The following is an 18,423-nucleotide window of genomic DNA, read 5'->3' as shown; positions in this document are numbered from 1 at the left end:
GCCAATCATTGATGGAAACTGGTCTCTGACTCCCACTTTGCAGCCTTCAACCGGACCGTCCAGATTCTTGAGGTTTTAATGATGTGGATGTGGATTAATTCCTCCATCCCGGGAGAACAGGCCATCATCGCAACGTGGGTGGGTGTATGTCAGAGATTTTCAAATATCATGACCGATGAGCAGTCGTATTTTGCTGTCTTAGATGAGAGAACTTCCTCCAGAGCAGCAAAACAACAGAATCACGCAGGAGCGAAATTACTGAGGGCCTGTGGTGGCTAAGAAAACAGAATTTTGTCTGCTGTTAAAATAAATATTCCCACTGGCACCCTGAGTCGTCTTGACCCAGCTGCATTGAACACGGGTAAGTAGCATGGTCTCAAAGCAGTCCCTTCTAGACTATGAGCCCACTGTTGGGTAGGGACCGTCTCTATGTGTTGCCAACTTGTACTTCCCAAGCGCTTAGTACAGTGCTCTGCACACAGTAATCGCTCAAGAACTTAGTAACGTTCATATCCCCTTTCTTTCCTTCTTCCAGTTGATAATTTATTTCAGTGTCTGTCTCCCCGTTGGACTGTAGATTGTAAGGTCACTGTGGGCACAGAATATGTCTACCAACTCCATTGTAGTATACTCTCCCAAGCACTTAGTATAATACCCTGCAATCAGTAAGTGCTCAAATACCATTGAGTGATTGTTGGATCAGCATTTATTTATTTATTTGTACATATTTATTCTATTCATTTTATTTCATTAATATCTTTTGTTTTGTTCTCTGTCTCCCCCTTCTAGACTGTGAGCCCACTGTTGGGTAGGGACCGTCTCTATATGCTGCCAACTTGTACTTCCCAAGCGCTTAGTACAGTGCTCTGCACACAGTAAGCGCTCAATAAATATAATTGAATGAATGAATAAATACGATTGAATGAATGAAAGCAGTCGCATTCCATTGCATCATGGGGCATGAGGACACTACTTGACGACAATCACACTAGTCTTCTGCCAGGAGGGCAGGACTTGTTGTTTGTGAACGAGCCAAATAAGGAACTATCGTGGCAGCATTGAACAAAACTAGACCACTTGATAAAGGACGGCTCCCAGTGATAGGTGCCCGGTGCACCTCCTGTGAAGAAGTTTCCTTCTTCAGCGTGTTCGATTTGCGACTGGTCAGTAGTATCTTTTGAGTGTTTACTATTTTTCAGGGTACTTTACTAAGCTCTGCACTCAGTAAAAACTCCCAGGCAACGAGAGAAGTAGACATTGTTATATTGTACTCTCCTAAGTGCTTAAGACAGTGCTTTGCACACTTTGTGCCCAATAAATTCGATTGAGTGAATGAGATAAGGAACTAATTTTCTTTGAGCAAATGCTTGCTTCACCACCTCTCCTTCCTTTAGTGCATTGAGATGTCTGAATGGCAAAGGGAAAGAAGTCCTCTCTGCAACCAGATGTAAGTGTCTTGTGGTCAGGGAGTGTGGAGAAGCAGCATGGTATAGTGAACAGAGTGTGGCCTAGGAGTCAGAAGGTAATAGGCTCTAATCTCCGCTCTGCCGCTTGTCGGCTGTGTGACCTTGAGCAAGTCACTTCACTTCTCTGTGCCTCAGTTCCCTCATCTGAAAAATGGGGATTGAGACTGTGAGCCCCACGTGGGCCAGGGACTGTGCCCAACCCGGTTTCCTTGTCTCATAGTAAGTGCTTAACAAATACCACTATCGTGTCTACCAACTCTGTTTTGTCGTGCTCTCCCACGCACTTACTAGAGTGCTCTGCACATAGTAAGTGCTCAATAAACACCACTGATCATCATCATCATCAATCGTATTTATTGAGCGCTTACTATGTGCAGAGCACTGTACTAAGCGCTTGGGAAGTACAAATTGGCAACATATAGAGACAGTCCCTACCCAACAGTGGGCTCACAGTCTAAAAGGGGGAGACAGAGAACAAAACCAAACATACTAACAAAATAAAATAAATAGAATAGATATGTACAAGTAAAATAAATAGAGTAATAAATATGTACAAACATATATGCATATATCCAGGTGCTGTGGGGAAGGGAAGGAGGTAAGATGGGGGGGATGGAGAGGAAGGAAGGGGCTCAGTCTGGGAAGGCCTCCTGGAGGAGGTGAGCTGAGCCACGCTGCTTCTCTCTATGTTGCCAACTTGCACCTCCCAAGCGCCCAGTCCAACTGACAGAGATGGGGGACTGGAAGGGAAAGGGCGATGGTGCCGTCTCACGTGCCAGCCTGACCCTTCCTGGGAAAGGCGATGAGGACTGGCAGGTTCTGTTTCTTACAACTCCCTGTTCAGGCTGTAAACACTGATGAAACAACGCCTCGGTGCCCGCTCAGCAGGCGATTATTAGAGATTAGGGGGTTTATTTCTCAGAGTTTGTTTGGAGAAACAGTTGAAACTGTGGTGAATGAATGGCGTCAGATTCAAAGGCCTGTGATTGTAGAGCAGGCTTAGTAATCATCCTAAGAAACCCCAAGCACCTTGGCTGTGCTGGGAGGGGGTGGAAGAGAAGGTACGGAGGGAAGGGATGGGTGAGTCAGGCATTTGGAGTCAGCTGCAATGGGGGAAGAGCCAGACTCATAATGATAATAATAATAATAATGATGGCATTTATTAAGTGCTTACTATGTGCAAAGCACTGTTCTAAGCGCTAAGGTGGTTACAAGGTGATCAGGTTGTCCCACGGGGGGCTCACAGTCTTAATCCCCATTTTACAGATGAGGTAACTGAGGCCCAGAGAAGTTAAGTGACTTGCCCAAAGTCGCACAGCTGATAATTGGCGGAGCCGGGATTTGAACCCATGACCTCTGACTCCAAAGCCCGTGTAACTTTCCATCAAAACCAAGCGATGGCCATTATTTATTCATTCATATATATACCTGTATATATGTATATATGTTTATACATATTTATTACTCTATTTATTTATTTATTTATTTTACTTGTGCATATCTATTCTATTTATTTTATTTTGTTAGTATGTTTGGTTTTGTTCTCTGTCTCCCCCTTTTAGACTGTGAGCCCACTGTTGGGTAGGGACTGTCTCTATATGTTGCCAACTTGTACTTCCCAAGCGCTTAGTACAGTGCTCTGCACACAGTAAGCACTCAATAAATACAATTGATGATGATGATGATTCATTCATTCAGTCGTATTTATTGAGTGCTTACTGTGTGCACAGCACCATACTAAGCGCTTGGGAAGGTTACTTGCTTGTTTGCAGATGGAGGAGATGTGCTGCTTCTCCTAGTAGTAGCTTTACTAATAGTATTTTTTAAAAAAATAAGAAGAGTTGTGGTATTTAAGCTCTTACTATGTACCAGGCACTGTCCTAAGCACTGGGGTAGATACGAGGTAATCGGGTCGGACGCAGTCCTCGTTCCACACAGGGCTCACAGTCTTAAACCCCATTTTACAGATGAGGGAACAGAGGCACAGAGAAGTGAAGTGACTAGCCCAAGGTCACACAGCAGACAAGTGGTGGAGCTGGGAATAGAACCCAGGTCCTCCCGAGTCCCAGGCCTGTGCTGTTATCCACTAGGCCAGCCTGCTTCTTGGTATTTTATGGTATTGAGCATTTCTTTATGTGCCAGGTTATGTACTAAGTGCCAGTGTAGATAAAACTTAATCAGGTTAGACATGGTCCCTGTCTCACGATCTTAATCCTCATAGCACAGTCAAGGTAACTGAGTCACAGAATGACTTGCCCAAGGTCACACGGCAGGGACAGGGACTGCATCCAACTGGATTTCCTTGTAGCTACCCCAGCGCTTAGAACAGTGCCTGGCACATAGTAACCGTTTAACAAATGCCATTTTAAGAAAAAAAGAATCCCTATTTTACCAGGTTCTCCTTCCTCTGGTCCCTGATCCACCTGTGCAGGGTCTATTCACTGCCTCTGTGACCCCACTTCTGGCCAGTCACCAGAGGATTTCAAGAGGAATTGATTTCCAGTTTCCAAGAGCTGACTCTTGCATCAAGCAGAGGATCCAGAGAAAGTCCGTGAATAATGTCTTTACTGGCACCAGTTGGGAACATAAGAAGCAGCAGAGTCTAATGGAAAGAGCATGGGCCTGGGAATCAGCGGACCTGGGTTCTAATCCCAGCTCTGCCAATTACTTACCACGCGAACATGGGCAAGTCACTTAACTTCTCTGTCCCTCCGTTCCCACAACTGTAAAATGGGGATTCAGTGGATATAATAGTAGATACAAGGCTGTCAGGTGGACACAGTCCCTGTCCGCATGTGGGGCTCACAGTATTAATCCCCATTTTACTGATGAGGTAGCTGAGGCCCGGAGAAGTGAAGTGATTTGCCCCAGGTTACACAGCAGACAAGTGGTGGAGCTGGAATTAAAACCCAAGTCCTCTTGGCCCCCAGGCCCGCTGGCTATCCGTTAGGTCACACTGCTTCCACTGTGGGAGCGGGTCAACCGGTTTCCAAAAATGACCTAATTCCGTGGCCCAACATTAGTGAGCGGAGACCAGTACCGTGCAGCACAGTGTGAATTACTAGCCTCGTAGAGTTGCTCATAAAAATCCTAACCCTCCCAACACGGTCTCTCGTTTTATTAGATTTTCTTAAATTAGAGTCATTTTTTTTTAGTCCTGGTGTTTTTTTACCACCTTCACATAAATAAAGTTCTGTTTTGTCACTTTGTCATAGTAAAATAAACTGCTTGTACTACGCATCCCTGCCAAAGCCAGAGCCAATGTGGAAAGGATATAAATGTGTCAGTATTTGGGGAATGAAAACACATCAATGCACATGGTGGCTCTCTTAACTCCCGGCTCCCTATGATACTAATTCATTTTGGTGACATTTGGAAAGTTACTCCCAACATAAATAACAAGCATATAGTGGGGGGTATCTGTGACAGACATAACGTTGGAAAAAAAATGACTTGAAAGAATGCACATCAGATTTTACAGGTGCACAGAACATTAATTTACAATGATGGATGACCTTTTTGTTAAAGGTTGACATAATGTTGAATGGAATGTTTTGTTTATATGTGGGGCTCTAGTTTATTGACCAGTACCAGAACGTATGACCAAACTGGGATTTTGAACAACCTAGACTTTTTTCTTTCTGTGGAAACCATTTTCTATTTTTTCCCTTCACATACCTAAGCTATTTAACAGGTATCATGTCCCAAGACAGATGGCTTTCTTGAAAAAACAAAAAAAAAATGTATTCACTACCAATGAGTGCAGCTTCTGATGGCTAAATTTGAAAAATTAAACAGACAAGGTTTTCCCTTTGGCCTTTAATTTCAGTTTGTCATCTTCAGTATGTCTGCATTTTCCTTGTGGGTTTTTTTAATGGTATTTGTTAAGCGCTTACTATATACCAGACACTGTTCTAAGTGCTGAGGTAGTTATTCATTCATTCAATCGTATTTATTGAGCACTTTTGTGTGCAGAGCACTGTACTAAGTGCTTGGGAAGTACAAGTTGGCAACATATAGAGACGGATCCCTACTCGACAACGGGCTCACAGTCTAGAAGGAGGAGACAGACAACAAAACAAATTATATTAACAAAATAAAATAAATAGAATAGTAAATATGTACAAGTAAAATAGAGTAATAAATCTGTACAAGCATATATACAGGTGCTGTGGGGAGGGGAAGGAGGTAGGGCTGGGGGGATGGGGAGGGGGAGCGGAAGGAGGGGGCTCAGTCTGGGAAGGCCTCCTGGAGGAGGTGAGCTCTCAGTAGGGCTTTGAAGGGAGGAAGAGAGCTAGCTTGGCGGATGTGCAGAGGGATTGGGGGCATTCCAGGCCAGGGGGAGGACGTGTGCCGGGGGTCGACGGCGGGACAGGAGAGAACGAGGCACAGAGGAGGTTAGCAGCAGAGGAGCGGACAGCGCGGGCTGAGCTGTAGAAGGAAAGAAGGGAGGTGAGGTAGGAGGGGGCGAGGGGATAGACAGCCTTGAAGCCGAGAGTGAGGAGCTTTTGCCTGATGCGTAGGTTGATTGGTAGCCACTGGAGATTTTGGAGGAGGGGAGTAACATGCCCAGAGCGTTTCTGGACAAAGACAATCTGGGCAGCGGCATGAAGTATGGATTGAAGTGGGAAGAGACACGAGGATGGGAGATCAGAGAGGAGGCTGATGCAGTAGTCCAGACGGGATAGGATGAGAGATTGAACCAGCAGGGTAGCGGTTTGGATGGAGAGGAAAGGGCAGATCTTGGCTATGTTGCAGAGGTTAGACTGGCAGTTTTTGGTGATGGATTGGATGTGAGGGGTGAATGAGAGAGCAGAGTCGAGGATGACACAAAGGTTACGGGCTTGTGAGACGGGAACGATGGTGGTGCTGTCTACAATGATGGGAAAGTCAGGGAGAGGGCAGGGTTTGGGAGGGAAAATAAGGAGTTCAGTGTTGGACATATTGAGTTTTAGATGGCGGACAGACATCCAGATGGAGATGTCTTGAAGACAGGAGGCGATACGAGCCTGAAGGGAGGGAGAGAGAGCAGGGGCAGAGATGTAGATTTGGGTGTCATCAGCATAGAAATGATAGTTGAAGCCGTGGGAGCGAATGAGTTCACCAAGAGAATGAGTGTAGATAGAGAACAGAAGGGGACCAAGAACTGACCCTTGAGGAACCTCTGCAGTAAGGGGATGGGAGGGGGAGGAGGAGCCCGCAAAAGAGACTGAGAATGAATGGCGAGAGATAAGAGGAGAACCAGGAGAGGACAGAGTCTGTGGAGCCAAGGTTCCAAGATAATCAGGTTGGACACAGTCCCTGTCCCATGTGGGCCTCACAGTCTTAATCCCCATGTACAGATGAGAGAGCTGAGGTCCAGAGAAGTGAAGAGACTGGCACAAGGTCACAAAGCAGACAAGTGGCCGAGGCTGGATTAGAACCCAGGCCCTTCTGCTCTAGCCACTAGGCTATGCTGCTTCTCTAAGACCCAGGTGATGAAGGTGGGTTGCCATCGAGCTGACGGATAGATAAAATCGCAGAACCTGGGCACCTGAGAAGTCCAACATTCTATCTGCCCCTCAGGATTGCTCTCTGCAAGGCTCTGTAAAATCAGAGGCATGAAACACCGATCAGAAGGAAAATTCTTGTAGTGAGCAAAAACTGCTAATTCTTCCAAGTGATAGTGCCTTGAGAGATTATCACCAAAGGGGGTCTTTGGGGCAGTGAAGAGAACTGATGCTGAGATCTGTCCATTTTAAGGGGCCGCCATAGAGGGGAAAGATTGCTGTGTTGGATCTGCGAAACACATGATTCATAGGGGAGTCGGGGTTGGAGGGGATGGTTTAGATCAATCAGTCAACGAATGATATTTGTTGAGCGCTTACTGTGTGCAGAGCACTGTATTAAGTGCTTAGAGGGTAAGCTCCTTGTGGGCAGTTCTGTTATAACGTACTCTCCCAAGTGCATAGTACAGCACTCTGCACACAAAAGTGCTGAATAAATATGATTGATTGGGAGAGTACAATAGAGTTGGTAGACACATTCCCTGCCCACAAGGAGTTTAACTTCTAGACAAAAGCATGCTGTGCTTGAGAAGAAGCGTGCCCTAGTGGGTAGAGCACTGGCGTCAGAGTCAGAAGGACCTGGGTTCTAATCCTGACTCCACCACTTGTCTGCTGTGATCTTGGGCAAGTCACTTCACTTCTCTGGGCCTCAGTTTCCTCATCTGTAAAACTGGGATTAAAACCATGAGCCCCATGTGGACTTTGTACTGGATCCAACCTGATTAGTGCTTAGTACAGTTCTTGGCACAGAGTAAGTTCTTAAATACCAAAAAAAATCCCAATCAGCAGTAACGGCTGCAGTACATGTCAGCTGAAAGAGGTTTCCTGGATCTTTAGCCCTCCACAATGCCATCCCGTGCCCCAAGTCACAACCTTCCCCATGTTGTAGCAGTTGGCACAGGTGTGGCACCAGTGTCCCTCTTGCCTGAGGCCATTCCTATCCTGTTTTTCCTGCTCATGCCAAGCGATAAATGGCTCCTTTCCCTTTTTAACGACCGGGCCTCTCACAAGACTTTCCCAGGAAGATTTAAAAGACTTAGAATTCTGGAGGGGAGGGAGGGAGGTCATGATTGAAATCTACAAGACTGTGAAAGGTGTGGACAGGGAGAACATGGAATTAGGTACACCAAGTACAATCTCAGGATGGGGAGCACCCACTGAAGCTTGAGGGTGGTAGATTCAAAACAAACAAAAGGAAACACTTCTTCACCCAGTGGGAGGTGAGCATATGGAATTCATTACCACAGGAAGTTGGACAAACAGAATGGATCGGGAAATTCAACAGGGGTTTGGATACATTCATGGGTGAGAGATCCAAAATGACTTGTTAAAGGGAAAAATGGGGGATGTTAAAAAGCTCAAGGAGGATTGTGAAGGATTAATGGATAAGGTGGGGGTGGTCCCTGATGATTTATTAGAGGGAAAATTTAGTGATGTTTCATGGTCCATCCCTAACCATGAGGATGGACTGGGGGGAGAGAAGGGGAGTCGCCATTATAAGATTTCTCCAAGCATCCTGGTTCCCTTGTCAGAGATGGAATTCTGGATGGATTGTGGGACTGACCTAGTGTTGGCATTGGTCAGTCTTAGAGATGGAACCCTGATTCAAGAAAGTTAGGATTTACTTTGGGAGGAATTCGAGTTTGGCTCTTGCCAGGCTTCAAAATTTGGTCCAGGTTGAAGAGGTGCAGTATGGTAATAGTGTTAAACCTTCTTTAAGCTGTAACACCTGAAACTACCATAAAAACACCCCCCCAGTGCTAAAGCACCTTCAATCAATCAGCCGCATTTATTGAGCTCTTACTGTGTGCAAAGCATTGTTTTTAAACTCTGTTGCTTTTCCCTTTTGGTATAGGTCTCTCCAGCTAGATTGTAAACACCTTGAGGGCAGAGATGAGTTTACTCACCGATTGATGTACTTACTGATTGATTGGTAGAACAGTTCCATTACCTATGTATAACACCTAATATCAAGAGGCAAGACAGAACCATTCTCTGAGCCTCAGTTTCCTCATTTATAAAATGGGGATTCAGTACCCGTTGTCCCTTCTACTTAGTCTGTGTCCCCCATGTGGGATAGGGATTGTATCTGCCCTGATTATCTTATATCTTCCCCAGTTCTTAGAACAATGCTTGGCAAATAGAGAGTGCTTAACAATTATCACAGTTACTAACTACAAACAATGACATCTTGGAGCATCCATCACTAGTTTTGATGCTGGTGATCATCAAAACTGGATGTAATATGTGAGGAAAATGGACAGCAGGAGGATGCCCAAAGAACTGCCCCATAAGTGAGCTGAAATGGGGAAAACAAGGGCAAGGTGGGGAGAAAAAATGTTTTAAAGACACAGTGAAGTAAAATGAGGTAGCATGGCAGAGGACACTAGAGAGAAAGCAGCAGACAAAAACGGGGTGACTGTTGAGATTGGAAGCTTTGGGACAATCAGGACACCAGGAAGGAGAAAAGAAAACCACACCTGGCCCTGCAGGAAGCACTAAGCACTCCATAAATATGATTGATTGGTTGATTGAAATGCAGCAGCTTAGCAATACCTGGACAAGGTGTGGAATGGACGATTGATTGAGCGTTATCAGTGTTTAATGCCTTTCTCCCCTCTAAACTGGAAGCTCATTATGGGCAGGGAACAGGGCTTCTAATTCTGTGGTATCGTACTCTCCCAAGTGCTTAATACAGAGTCCTGCACAAAGATTGATTTCAGCGACCCTTGCATTCTCAGTGAAATTGGCACTACCCATAATATTTTATTTGACCTGGAAAGACCAATCACCTAAGCTCTCTGTGCCTTAGTTTCTTCATCTGTAAAATGGGGATTCAACATCTGTCCCCCCTCCTACTTAGAGTCCCACAAGGGACATGGACTGGGTCTGACCTGATTAAATCCACCCCAGCACTTAGAACAGTGCTTGACCCTTAGTAAGCGCTTGACAAATACTATTATTATCGTTACTATTATTATTCAGACTTCCTCCTCAGATGAGCTTCAGTGCACCCCTTTTGGTTCAGATGTCGGATACCCTGTTCCCAAACATATCAGATCTGGGGCTCTTCTTTCTCTTTCTTAGCCAGGGACTGTCCCTCAGTGTGACCTGTTCCCTGGATTAACTCAGAACCCCTTCTCTCACCTGCCCTTTTGAAGCCTCCTCATTGTCGTGGAAAGTACAGGAACTTAGACCACATAAGGGAGGCCAATGAATAAAAAGCCTTAAGGTCATTCAGGTTTCAAGAGTGGGAAAATGGGACTATTCTCTGTGCGGGAAAACTTTTTTAAAATGACCCATTTCAACTAGGAGCAGTCCCTGAGTTGGTCTTGTCGTGATTATTTATTTTGGGATGTAGGGTGTTTGAGATCCAAAATTTCTGGCGGGCTGTACACTGAGCAGACATTGAGAGCTAAATAAAGCCCCAGAGGGAGGAGGGGCAGGGTAAAGCAATATGGGGAGGCAGTTGAATTGCTCATTCCGAGTGACGGAGCGGGAATCAAAGCCTCTCTAGCTCTAGCTGAATGCTTTGTCACTAGAGTGAGAAAGGCCATGCTTTGCACATAGTAAGCGCTTAACAAATGCCATCATTATTATTATTATCATTATTATTACTGTGATACCACTTAGGCCTTTCTTTTAGAAGCTTGTCAGTCTGTATCTGTAATTTATTTATATTAACGTCTGTCTCCCCCTCTAGACTCTAAGCTCGCTGTGGGCAGGAGAAATGTGTCTGTTGTTATATTGTACTCTCCCAAGCACTTAGTGCAGTGCTTTGGCCACGGTAAATGCTCCATAAATATGATTGAATGAATGAATTGTGACTAGGGTGCCAGCAGGGGTGCCAGACATGATCATAGGGACAAGAATGGATTGTGGTGGTAATAATAATAATAATAATAGTGGTGGTATTTGTTAAGCGCTTACTATGTGCCAAGCACTGTTCTAAGCACTGGGGTAGATACAAGGTAATCAGGTTGTCCCACATGGGGCTCACAGTCTTAATCCCCATTTTACTGAGGAGGAAACTGAGGTACAGAGAAGTTAAGTGACTTGCCCAAGGTCACACAGCAGACAAGTGTCAGAGTCAGGATTAGAACCCACAACCTCTGACTCCCAAGCCCGTGCTCTTTCCTCTGAGCCATGCTGCTTCTCATGGTAGTAGAAGTGATAGCAATAATAATAATAATGGTATTTGTTAAACACTTACTCTGGGTCAAGAACTGTTCTAAGCACTGGGGTAGTTACAAGCTAATCAGGTGGGACACAGTCCCTCTCCCAAATGGGACTCACAATCTTAACCCCCACTTTTCAGGTGAGGTAACTGAAGCACGGAGAAGTGAAGCATCTTGCCCAAGGTCATACAGCAGACAAGTAGAAAAGCTGGGATTAGAATTCTGGTCCTCCTGATCCCCAAGCCCATTCTCTATCCACTAGCCCATTCTAGACTGTGAGCCCACTGTTGGGTAGGGACCATCTCTATATGTTGCCAACTTGTACTTCCCAAGCGCCTAGTACAGTGCTGTGCACACGTAAGCGCTCAATAAATACGATTGAATGAATGCTGCTCATCATAGTATTGGTTAAGCACTGCGTGCAGAGTACTGTATTAAGCTGTGGGAAAGACTACATCGGTGGGAATTAGACATGGCCCGTGACCTTCAGAGAGACTCACTTTCAGGGGGGCTAGGGGAATGGGAAATGGGAAAGGAAGTATGGGGACTTATAGAGGCTGGAATTATCTTTTGGAAGTGATAAAAGGAGATTCTCTGTGGGTAATGCATCCCCTAGAAGACTAGTAACTATGGCAGGTTTGGGCCATTTGATATTTGCCCCACCTTCAGCCCCACAGCATTCATGTGCACATAAATAAATTATATATTTAAGTTATTTATATTAATGTCTGAGTTGTGGAAGCAGCATGGCTTAGTGGAAAGAGCATGGGCTTGGGAGTCAGAGGTCGTGGGTTCTGATCCCCGCTCCGCCATTTGTCAGCTGTGTGGCTTTGGGCAAGTCACTTTTCTCTGTGCCTCAGTGACCTCATCTGTAAAATGGGGATGAAGACTGTGAGCCCCTTGTGGGGCAACCTGATAACCTTGTATCTACCCCAGTGCTTAGAACAGTGCTTGGCACATAGTAAGTGCTTAACAAATACCATTATTATTATTACACAGGTATTCCACTCTAGGAAGAGTAACCAAACACAAGTATCTGATAACTACATTCCAACAATGGAATGCTCAAGCACTTAGGCTAGGAAGACACAGAGAGAGAGGAAGAGAAAAAGAAAGAAAAAGAAAAAAGAAAAGAAAGAAAGATAAAGGCAGGGAACATGGGTCCTGGCCAATTTTGGGGGCTTGGTCTCTTGCAAGAGATCCGATGAATCAATCAGCGGTATTTATTGAGCACTGACTATGTGCAGAGCACTGTACTCAGTGCTTGGGAGAGTACAGTACAGGCCTGCAGGAGTCAGAGAGCAGGCTCTTGGGAGAAATCCTCTCTGGAACTGTAAGGGCCATAACCTTTCTCCATCTGGTAAATAAGCACGTGTGAAAATACATTTCGGATCCTGGTCTATACATTGCCCTGGTCCTGAAACGCATAATGGCCACTCTGTTTGCCTTCACAGTGAGCTGCCAGTTCTTACCTAATTACTTTGTAAAATGTTTTGAAAGTCTTGAGCATGAACAGTGCTTTGTAAAATCATAATCTATCTGTTTTTGTACAAGCACATGCATTCAGTTTATTTATACTAGGCTCTAGACTCTCTCCCACTCTCCCCACTGGCCTTCTCCCTTCACCGGTTTAAACAGAAATGGTAGGAACCAGCGAGTATTGTTCGGCTTTCTCTTGTCCTTGCTATTTTAGGTATTTAAATCAAACCACCAGTATGGATGCTTTGGTTCTGTATCAGGTAAAAGATAACCATACAGTGTCCTAACATATTTTATACGTGATTTTGATCCTTCAGAAGCAACGAAAGGCACTTTAGAGGGATGTGAAAATAAAAGGTAGCTTTCCAGTGTCTTTTAAACTACAAGACCAATCCTCATCTAAATAAGAGTTGAGTTTCTCTCATTTCATGGTATTTTGCCAGTGGTTAAAACTCTGATTTTAATTAGTGCTTGATGCTTGTGCAAAACTATTTTGGCACATTCTAGTAAAATCAGGAACAACTATCTGTTGTCTTTGCAACCATTTATAAAATGAATCCCGAGGAATGTAATTTAGTGACGCTCTTGGAAGAATTGAAAGATTTGTGGGTTTGGAGGTTCTGTCTGTGTCCCTGGTTCCAGTGACAACTCCACTGGAACAGATGGAGTGTGCATTTTGGAGAAACGGCAGCTGACATTTTGATCCAGAAAACTTACTGTAAGAGACAATTGGAAGTAGTGTAACTGCCGGTAATCAATCCCAAAGCCTCCCAGTTTGCTTTAAAGTTCTGTTATTTTTGAAAGGAGATTATCCTTTTAGTAACTTCTTTCTAGATGCAGTGTGGTTCATTAGAATCGAGCTAGTCTGCCTTGGTGTGTTAAGTTGAACCGTTTTTCATCTAGTGTACCTAAAACCTGGGTGCTGAAGATGCTAGCCTGTAAGCTTGTACTCTAGACCGCAAGTTCGTTTTGGGCAGGGAACGTGTCCACTAATTCTTTTTTTTTTTAATGGTATTTGTTAAGCACTTACAAGGTGCCAAGCACTGTACCAAGCACTGGGGTAGATCCAAGGTAATGGGGTTGGACACAGTCCCTGTCCCACAAGTCTTAATCTCCGTTTTACGGATGAGGGAACTGAGGCCCAGAGAAGTTAAGTGACTTTCCCGATGTCACACAGCAGACGCTTGGCAGAGTCAGGATTAAAACCCAGGTCCTTCTGCTCCCAGGCCCATGCTCTAGCCACTCGGCTCTGAACAAGCGGAACTGTTCCTCCCTTCAGCCGCTCTTTACGGGGAGCAGAAGGAAGCAGGAAGATGTCAGAGATTGCTCATGCAGGCATCACCTACCCCCCAGTTGTATTTGCTGAAAGTGATAGTAATTGCTTCTATATGGGACTGTAGCAGTTTTCCCACAGTGCAGTAAGCACTGCTAGGCATCATTTGTAAGCTCATGTGCACGGAATGTATCTGTTGATTATTATATTGTACTCTCCCAAGTACTAAGTGCAGTCCTCAGCACACAGCAAGTGTTCAGTAAATACAACTGTCTGACAAAAATCAGGATTGACCCCAGGAATACAGTACTGTGTTTGGGTTTGCAAAAGAGAATCTATGTAGTTGAATTGACACTACCAAGTCTCTCCAGGTGCTCAGTGTAGGAGAGGGGAATTGGGAACACCTGAGCTGAATCTGTGATCAGTAATATAGGCTAGAGGTGGAGTTTTCATGGTACTTCAGAAGTGGGTGGGAGGACCGGGCCTTCCAGCAGTCAGTAAAAGCAGACAATGAATGGGTCTTCTGGGAGTTCAACAGGAGGTAAGAAAGTGCTGTATTCTGTGAGTCTGTGAGATGCACAGGAAACGTTTTTACTCTTTCACTAATATGGCTAGGCCTGGGAGATATTTGTGTGTGAGAGAGTTAGCCGGGATGTTTGGGGAGCGAAGATATGGGATCTGGAAGTAAGTGCTTCCATTCGATTGATTTGAGCGAAACCTAATGTGTTATTCAAACATATTGAATGTCTGAGATTAGAATCAGGTTCTCAGAAGCTGAATCTGGTAGCCATCACTGGATCCTAACATACCAGTGTGTCCAAGTCAAGGCAAAAGCTCACCTTACTTTCACGTGTCTGGCATTTTAGGCTGCGTGTTAGTAAGATATTATTCATTCAGTAAGTCTCCAGAGCGTCTGGTAAAGTTCTTTCTGGAATGTCAGTCAGCTGATGAACCCTTTTCTAAAACAGCGACTCGGATGAGGACAAATGATTATTACATTTATGACTGCAGGGGCTGGGCTGCTTTAGCTCATAAATAGGATTGGCAATGAAATGCCCAATGAAACCCAGTTCGGGTGCAATTCTTTGAGAGGAAAGTATGGGGATAGGTAGCCGCCCGGCTGGCTTGGTAGTACAGCGGTCAGTCATGTGGTAAAAACATCATCTGATGTCTATGTCTGGGTGTGAGAAACCCTTTTGGAAAAGTCTATGCCATGCGTTTCAAAGCGGACATGGTAAATCTATTCATCATGAGCCGAAGACCACCACGGTGTTTGGGGAGCAAAAAGCCAGCCTTTCTTTGCAGGATAATAAATGATCGTGGGGCTGGAAATGAGTCAGACTTTTCAGACTGGCCAAAGACAAACTATCCTCGATTCGGTCCTTTGACTCACCTGCCCTTATTCCACCCTGTTACTCAGGTGCAAGGCAGAAGAGCTTTTTGTGTCCGCAACTGAAAGGTCCTTTTAGTGAAAGGAGGGAATTCCCTGCTCTTCTCAGAGAAAGTAAAATAAATGCGGGAGAAGTTGCCGTTTGAAAACGCTGTGAAAATACACACGTTCTGCGTCATTTCCATTGAAATGCTGGGACTTAAGAAAGCTTGTTTATTGTTTCTCAGGGTCCAGTCTGGCCGCAGGTAGGGAAAATTGGATTCTTTCTCCGTTAAACACCCCATTGTCACTTACAGGTTGCTCGGAGAGGAGTGGGGGGAAAACGAAGAGTATTAAGAGTTGAGGGCTAATTAACTTTCAGAAGCTTTTCAGAGACGCTCTTCAAATCAAGGAATTAAATTGGCTGAACATGACTGAGCTAAGCTGGGTGGGGGGGAATTTTTCAGGTTTTCACTAGTGTTATCACCATTGAGGTGGGTGAGTGGAAGTCAGATGGTCATGGGTTCTAATCCCAGCTCTGCCACTTGTCTGCTGTGTGTCCTTGGATAAGTCACTTCACTTCTCTGAGCCTCAGTTACCTCATCTGTAAAATGGCTATTGAGACTGTGAGCCCCACGTGGGACAGGGTCTGTGTCCAACCTGATCTTTTTGTAGCCACCCGAGCACTTAGTACAGTGTTTGGCACATAGTAAACACTTTAAAAATACCACAATTATTATTATAAGTGCAAAATACTGCAGTGTTGTCAAGCCCGACTCATATCCTACTTAAGATTCTAAGACAGCCACTGAGCTGTTGTTCAGATTACTTATCTTGGGTAATAATATGGAAATCAGACCACTGAATATCCACTAAAACGTAAACAGTAAGCACTTCATTAATACTATAATGTGTGTTTATATGCTGGTTTGTATGCTTGTGTGCAATGAAATATAATACACACACATGTACTGGCATGCCGAAAGTGTTCTGGTATATTGTACTGCATGTGCCCTCATCCCCCCCGCCCTACCTCCTTCCCCGCACAGCCCCTGTATATACGTTTGTACAGATTTATTACTCTATTTTACTTGTACATATTTACTATTCTGTTTATTTTGTCAATGATGTCCATCTAGCTTTACTTCTATTTATTCGGATGACTTGACACCTGACCACATGTTTTGTTTGTCTCCCCCTTCTAGACTGTGAGACCGTTGTTGGGTAGGGACCGTCTCTATATATTGCCAACTTGTACTTCCCAAGCGCTTAGTACAGTGCTCTGAACACAGTAAGCACTCAATAAATACGATCGAATGAATGTGCATAGACTAGCGTCACTGGGTGTATGTATTGGACTGTGACACATGGATGGCTGGTATGCAGTATGGGGAGTGTCAGTTTTCTGATATAATAATTGTGGTTTTTGTTAAATGCTTACTACGTGCCAACCACCGTGATAAATACTGGGGTAGATGCAAGATAATCAGTTCCCACATGGGGCTCACATTCTAAGTAGGAGGGAAAACAGGTTTCGAATCCCTGTTTTGCTGAGGAGGGAACTGAGGCACCGAGAAGTTGAGCGACTTGCCCAAGATCCCACAGCAAACAAGTGGCAGAGCCGGGTTTAGAACACAGGTCCTTCTGACTCCCGGTCCTGTGCCATATCTACTGGCCACACTGCTTCTCAACCAGCATCATCCTGTCCCTTTGAGTGTCTGCTCAATCTGCCCCCCTTCAGAGAAGGCATTGGGGCTATTCTGACTTCTCCCTCTCTGTATTTAAGCACTTCCTCCATGCAGAGCACTGTACTAAGTGCTTGGGAAGGCACAACACAGTTGTTAGGCACAATCTCTGTCCTCATGGAGTTTACCGTTTAGTGGGAAAATAAAATAAAACCTGAACGGCCTAGTGGAATGAACATGGGCCTGGGAAGTCCTAGTTCTAATCTAGGCTCCGCCACTCCTGCCACGTGACCCCGGGCATATCACGACTCCCATTTGCTTCAGTTTCTTCAGTTGCAAAATGAAGATTAAATGCCTGTTTTTCCCCATTAGATTGTGAGCCCCATGGGGGACAGGGATTGTGTCTCTTCTGATTATCTAGTATCTACCCCAGCACTTAGTAGTATCTTGATGCATAGTAAACACTTCAAAAAATGCCATGGTTGTTATTAACCTGAAAAACAATTTAACATTTAAACCCAATTATATCCTGAATGTAAAAAAGAGCCATCTGATACTTATCATCCCAACTGTGAGTTGTTTTTGTCATTTTTTGAAACAAAATCCATACATTAGCTGTACAGTGACTTGTGTCCTGACGAGCCTATCCTGGATTCTAACATGAAAGAATCTTTGCAAGTCCTCGTTCTGATCACCGGAAAATCAGAGCATCTAACCCAGGGTGAGGAATTGCTGAGTCCTGTGGTTGGTTCTCATCTTAAGAAACATTCCAACATCGTGGTCTTATGGGTTACCATGCCAACATTACCCAGCTGGGCCAGGTCCTGCCGTGATGAGATTGGTTTCTGCGGATCAGGTGGGTGAATGGGTGGCTAGACACAATTTCAAGGGCAGGTTCCTCTTGTTCTGTTTCTTTGGGGAACACCCTCTCCAGGCCCTTCAGTCAGGCAAGGACAAGGCAGACAGAAGGATGGACCTTTGGGAATGAACAGAGAGAGAATATGTTGGCAGTTAACTCACAGCATTCCTAGGAAAACTGCAAATGAGCCCACTGTTGGGTAGGGATTGTCTCTATGTGTTGCCAATTTGTACTTCCCAAGCGCTTAGTACAGTGCTCTGCACATAGTAAGCACTCAATAAATACGATTGATGATGATGATGGACCACAAACAAGGGTGAATATTTTCAAATCGGGTTCCAAAGGGAACCAGACATATTGATTGATTGGATCAATTCAGTGAAATCCCATATGGCACCCGATCTTTCCCTTCCAAGAACTGGGGCATACTTTATGATACCTGCTTTTATTTATTATATCCGGAACTTATGTATTTATATTAATGTCTGTCTCCCCCTCTAGACTGTAAGCTCATTACAGGTGGGGAATGTCTGTTTATTGTTATATTGTACTCTCCCAAGGGCTTAGT

The 18,423-nt window shown here is 44.7% G+C and overlaps 1 protein-coding gene across 4 annotated transcripts in view; it reads left to right on the top strand.

The window, feature by feature from the left end:
* The window catches only part of SLC25A21 (solute carrier family 25 member 21), a 376,374-nt gene that overhangs the window by 125,802 nt on the left and 232,149 nt on the right, over positions 1-18,423 (top strand). Inside the window, exon 1 of one of the 4 annotated variants that reach the window (XM_038756565.1) lies at positions 14,412-14,483. The exons of the other annotated variants lie outside the window; for them this stretch is intronic. Within the exon in view, the coding sequence (XP_038612493.1) occupies positions 14,453-14,483 (31 nt within the window). The 5' untranslated portion in view covers positions 14,412-14,452. Of the gene's footprint in view, positions 1-14,411; positions 14,484-18,423 lie in introns of those variants that run through there. 4 annotated transcript variants of the gene reach the window in all.

This window comes from Tachyglossus aculeatus, chromosome 14 (genome assembly GCF_015852505.1).
Source record: "Tachyglossus aculeatus isolate mTacAcu1 chromosome 14, mTacAcu1.pri, whole genome shotgun sequence".
Taxonomy (NCBI): Eukaryota; Metazoa; Chordata; class Mammalia; order Monotremata; family Tachyglossidae; genus Tachyglossus; species Tachyglossus aculeatus.
This window is presented reverse-complemented; position numbering and strand designations above follow the sequence as displayed.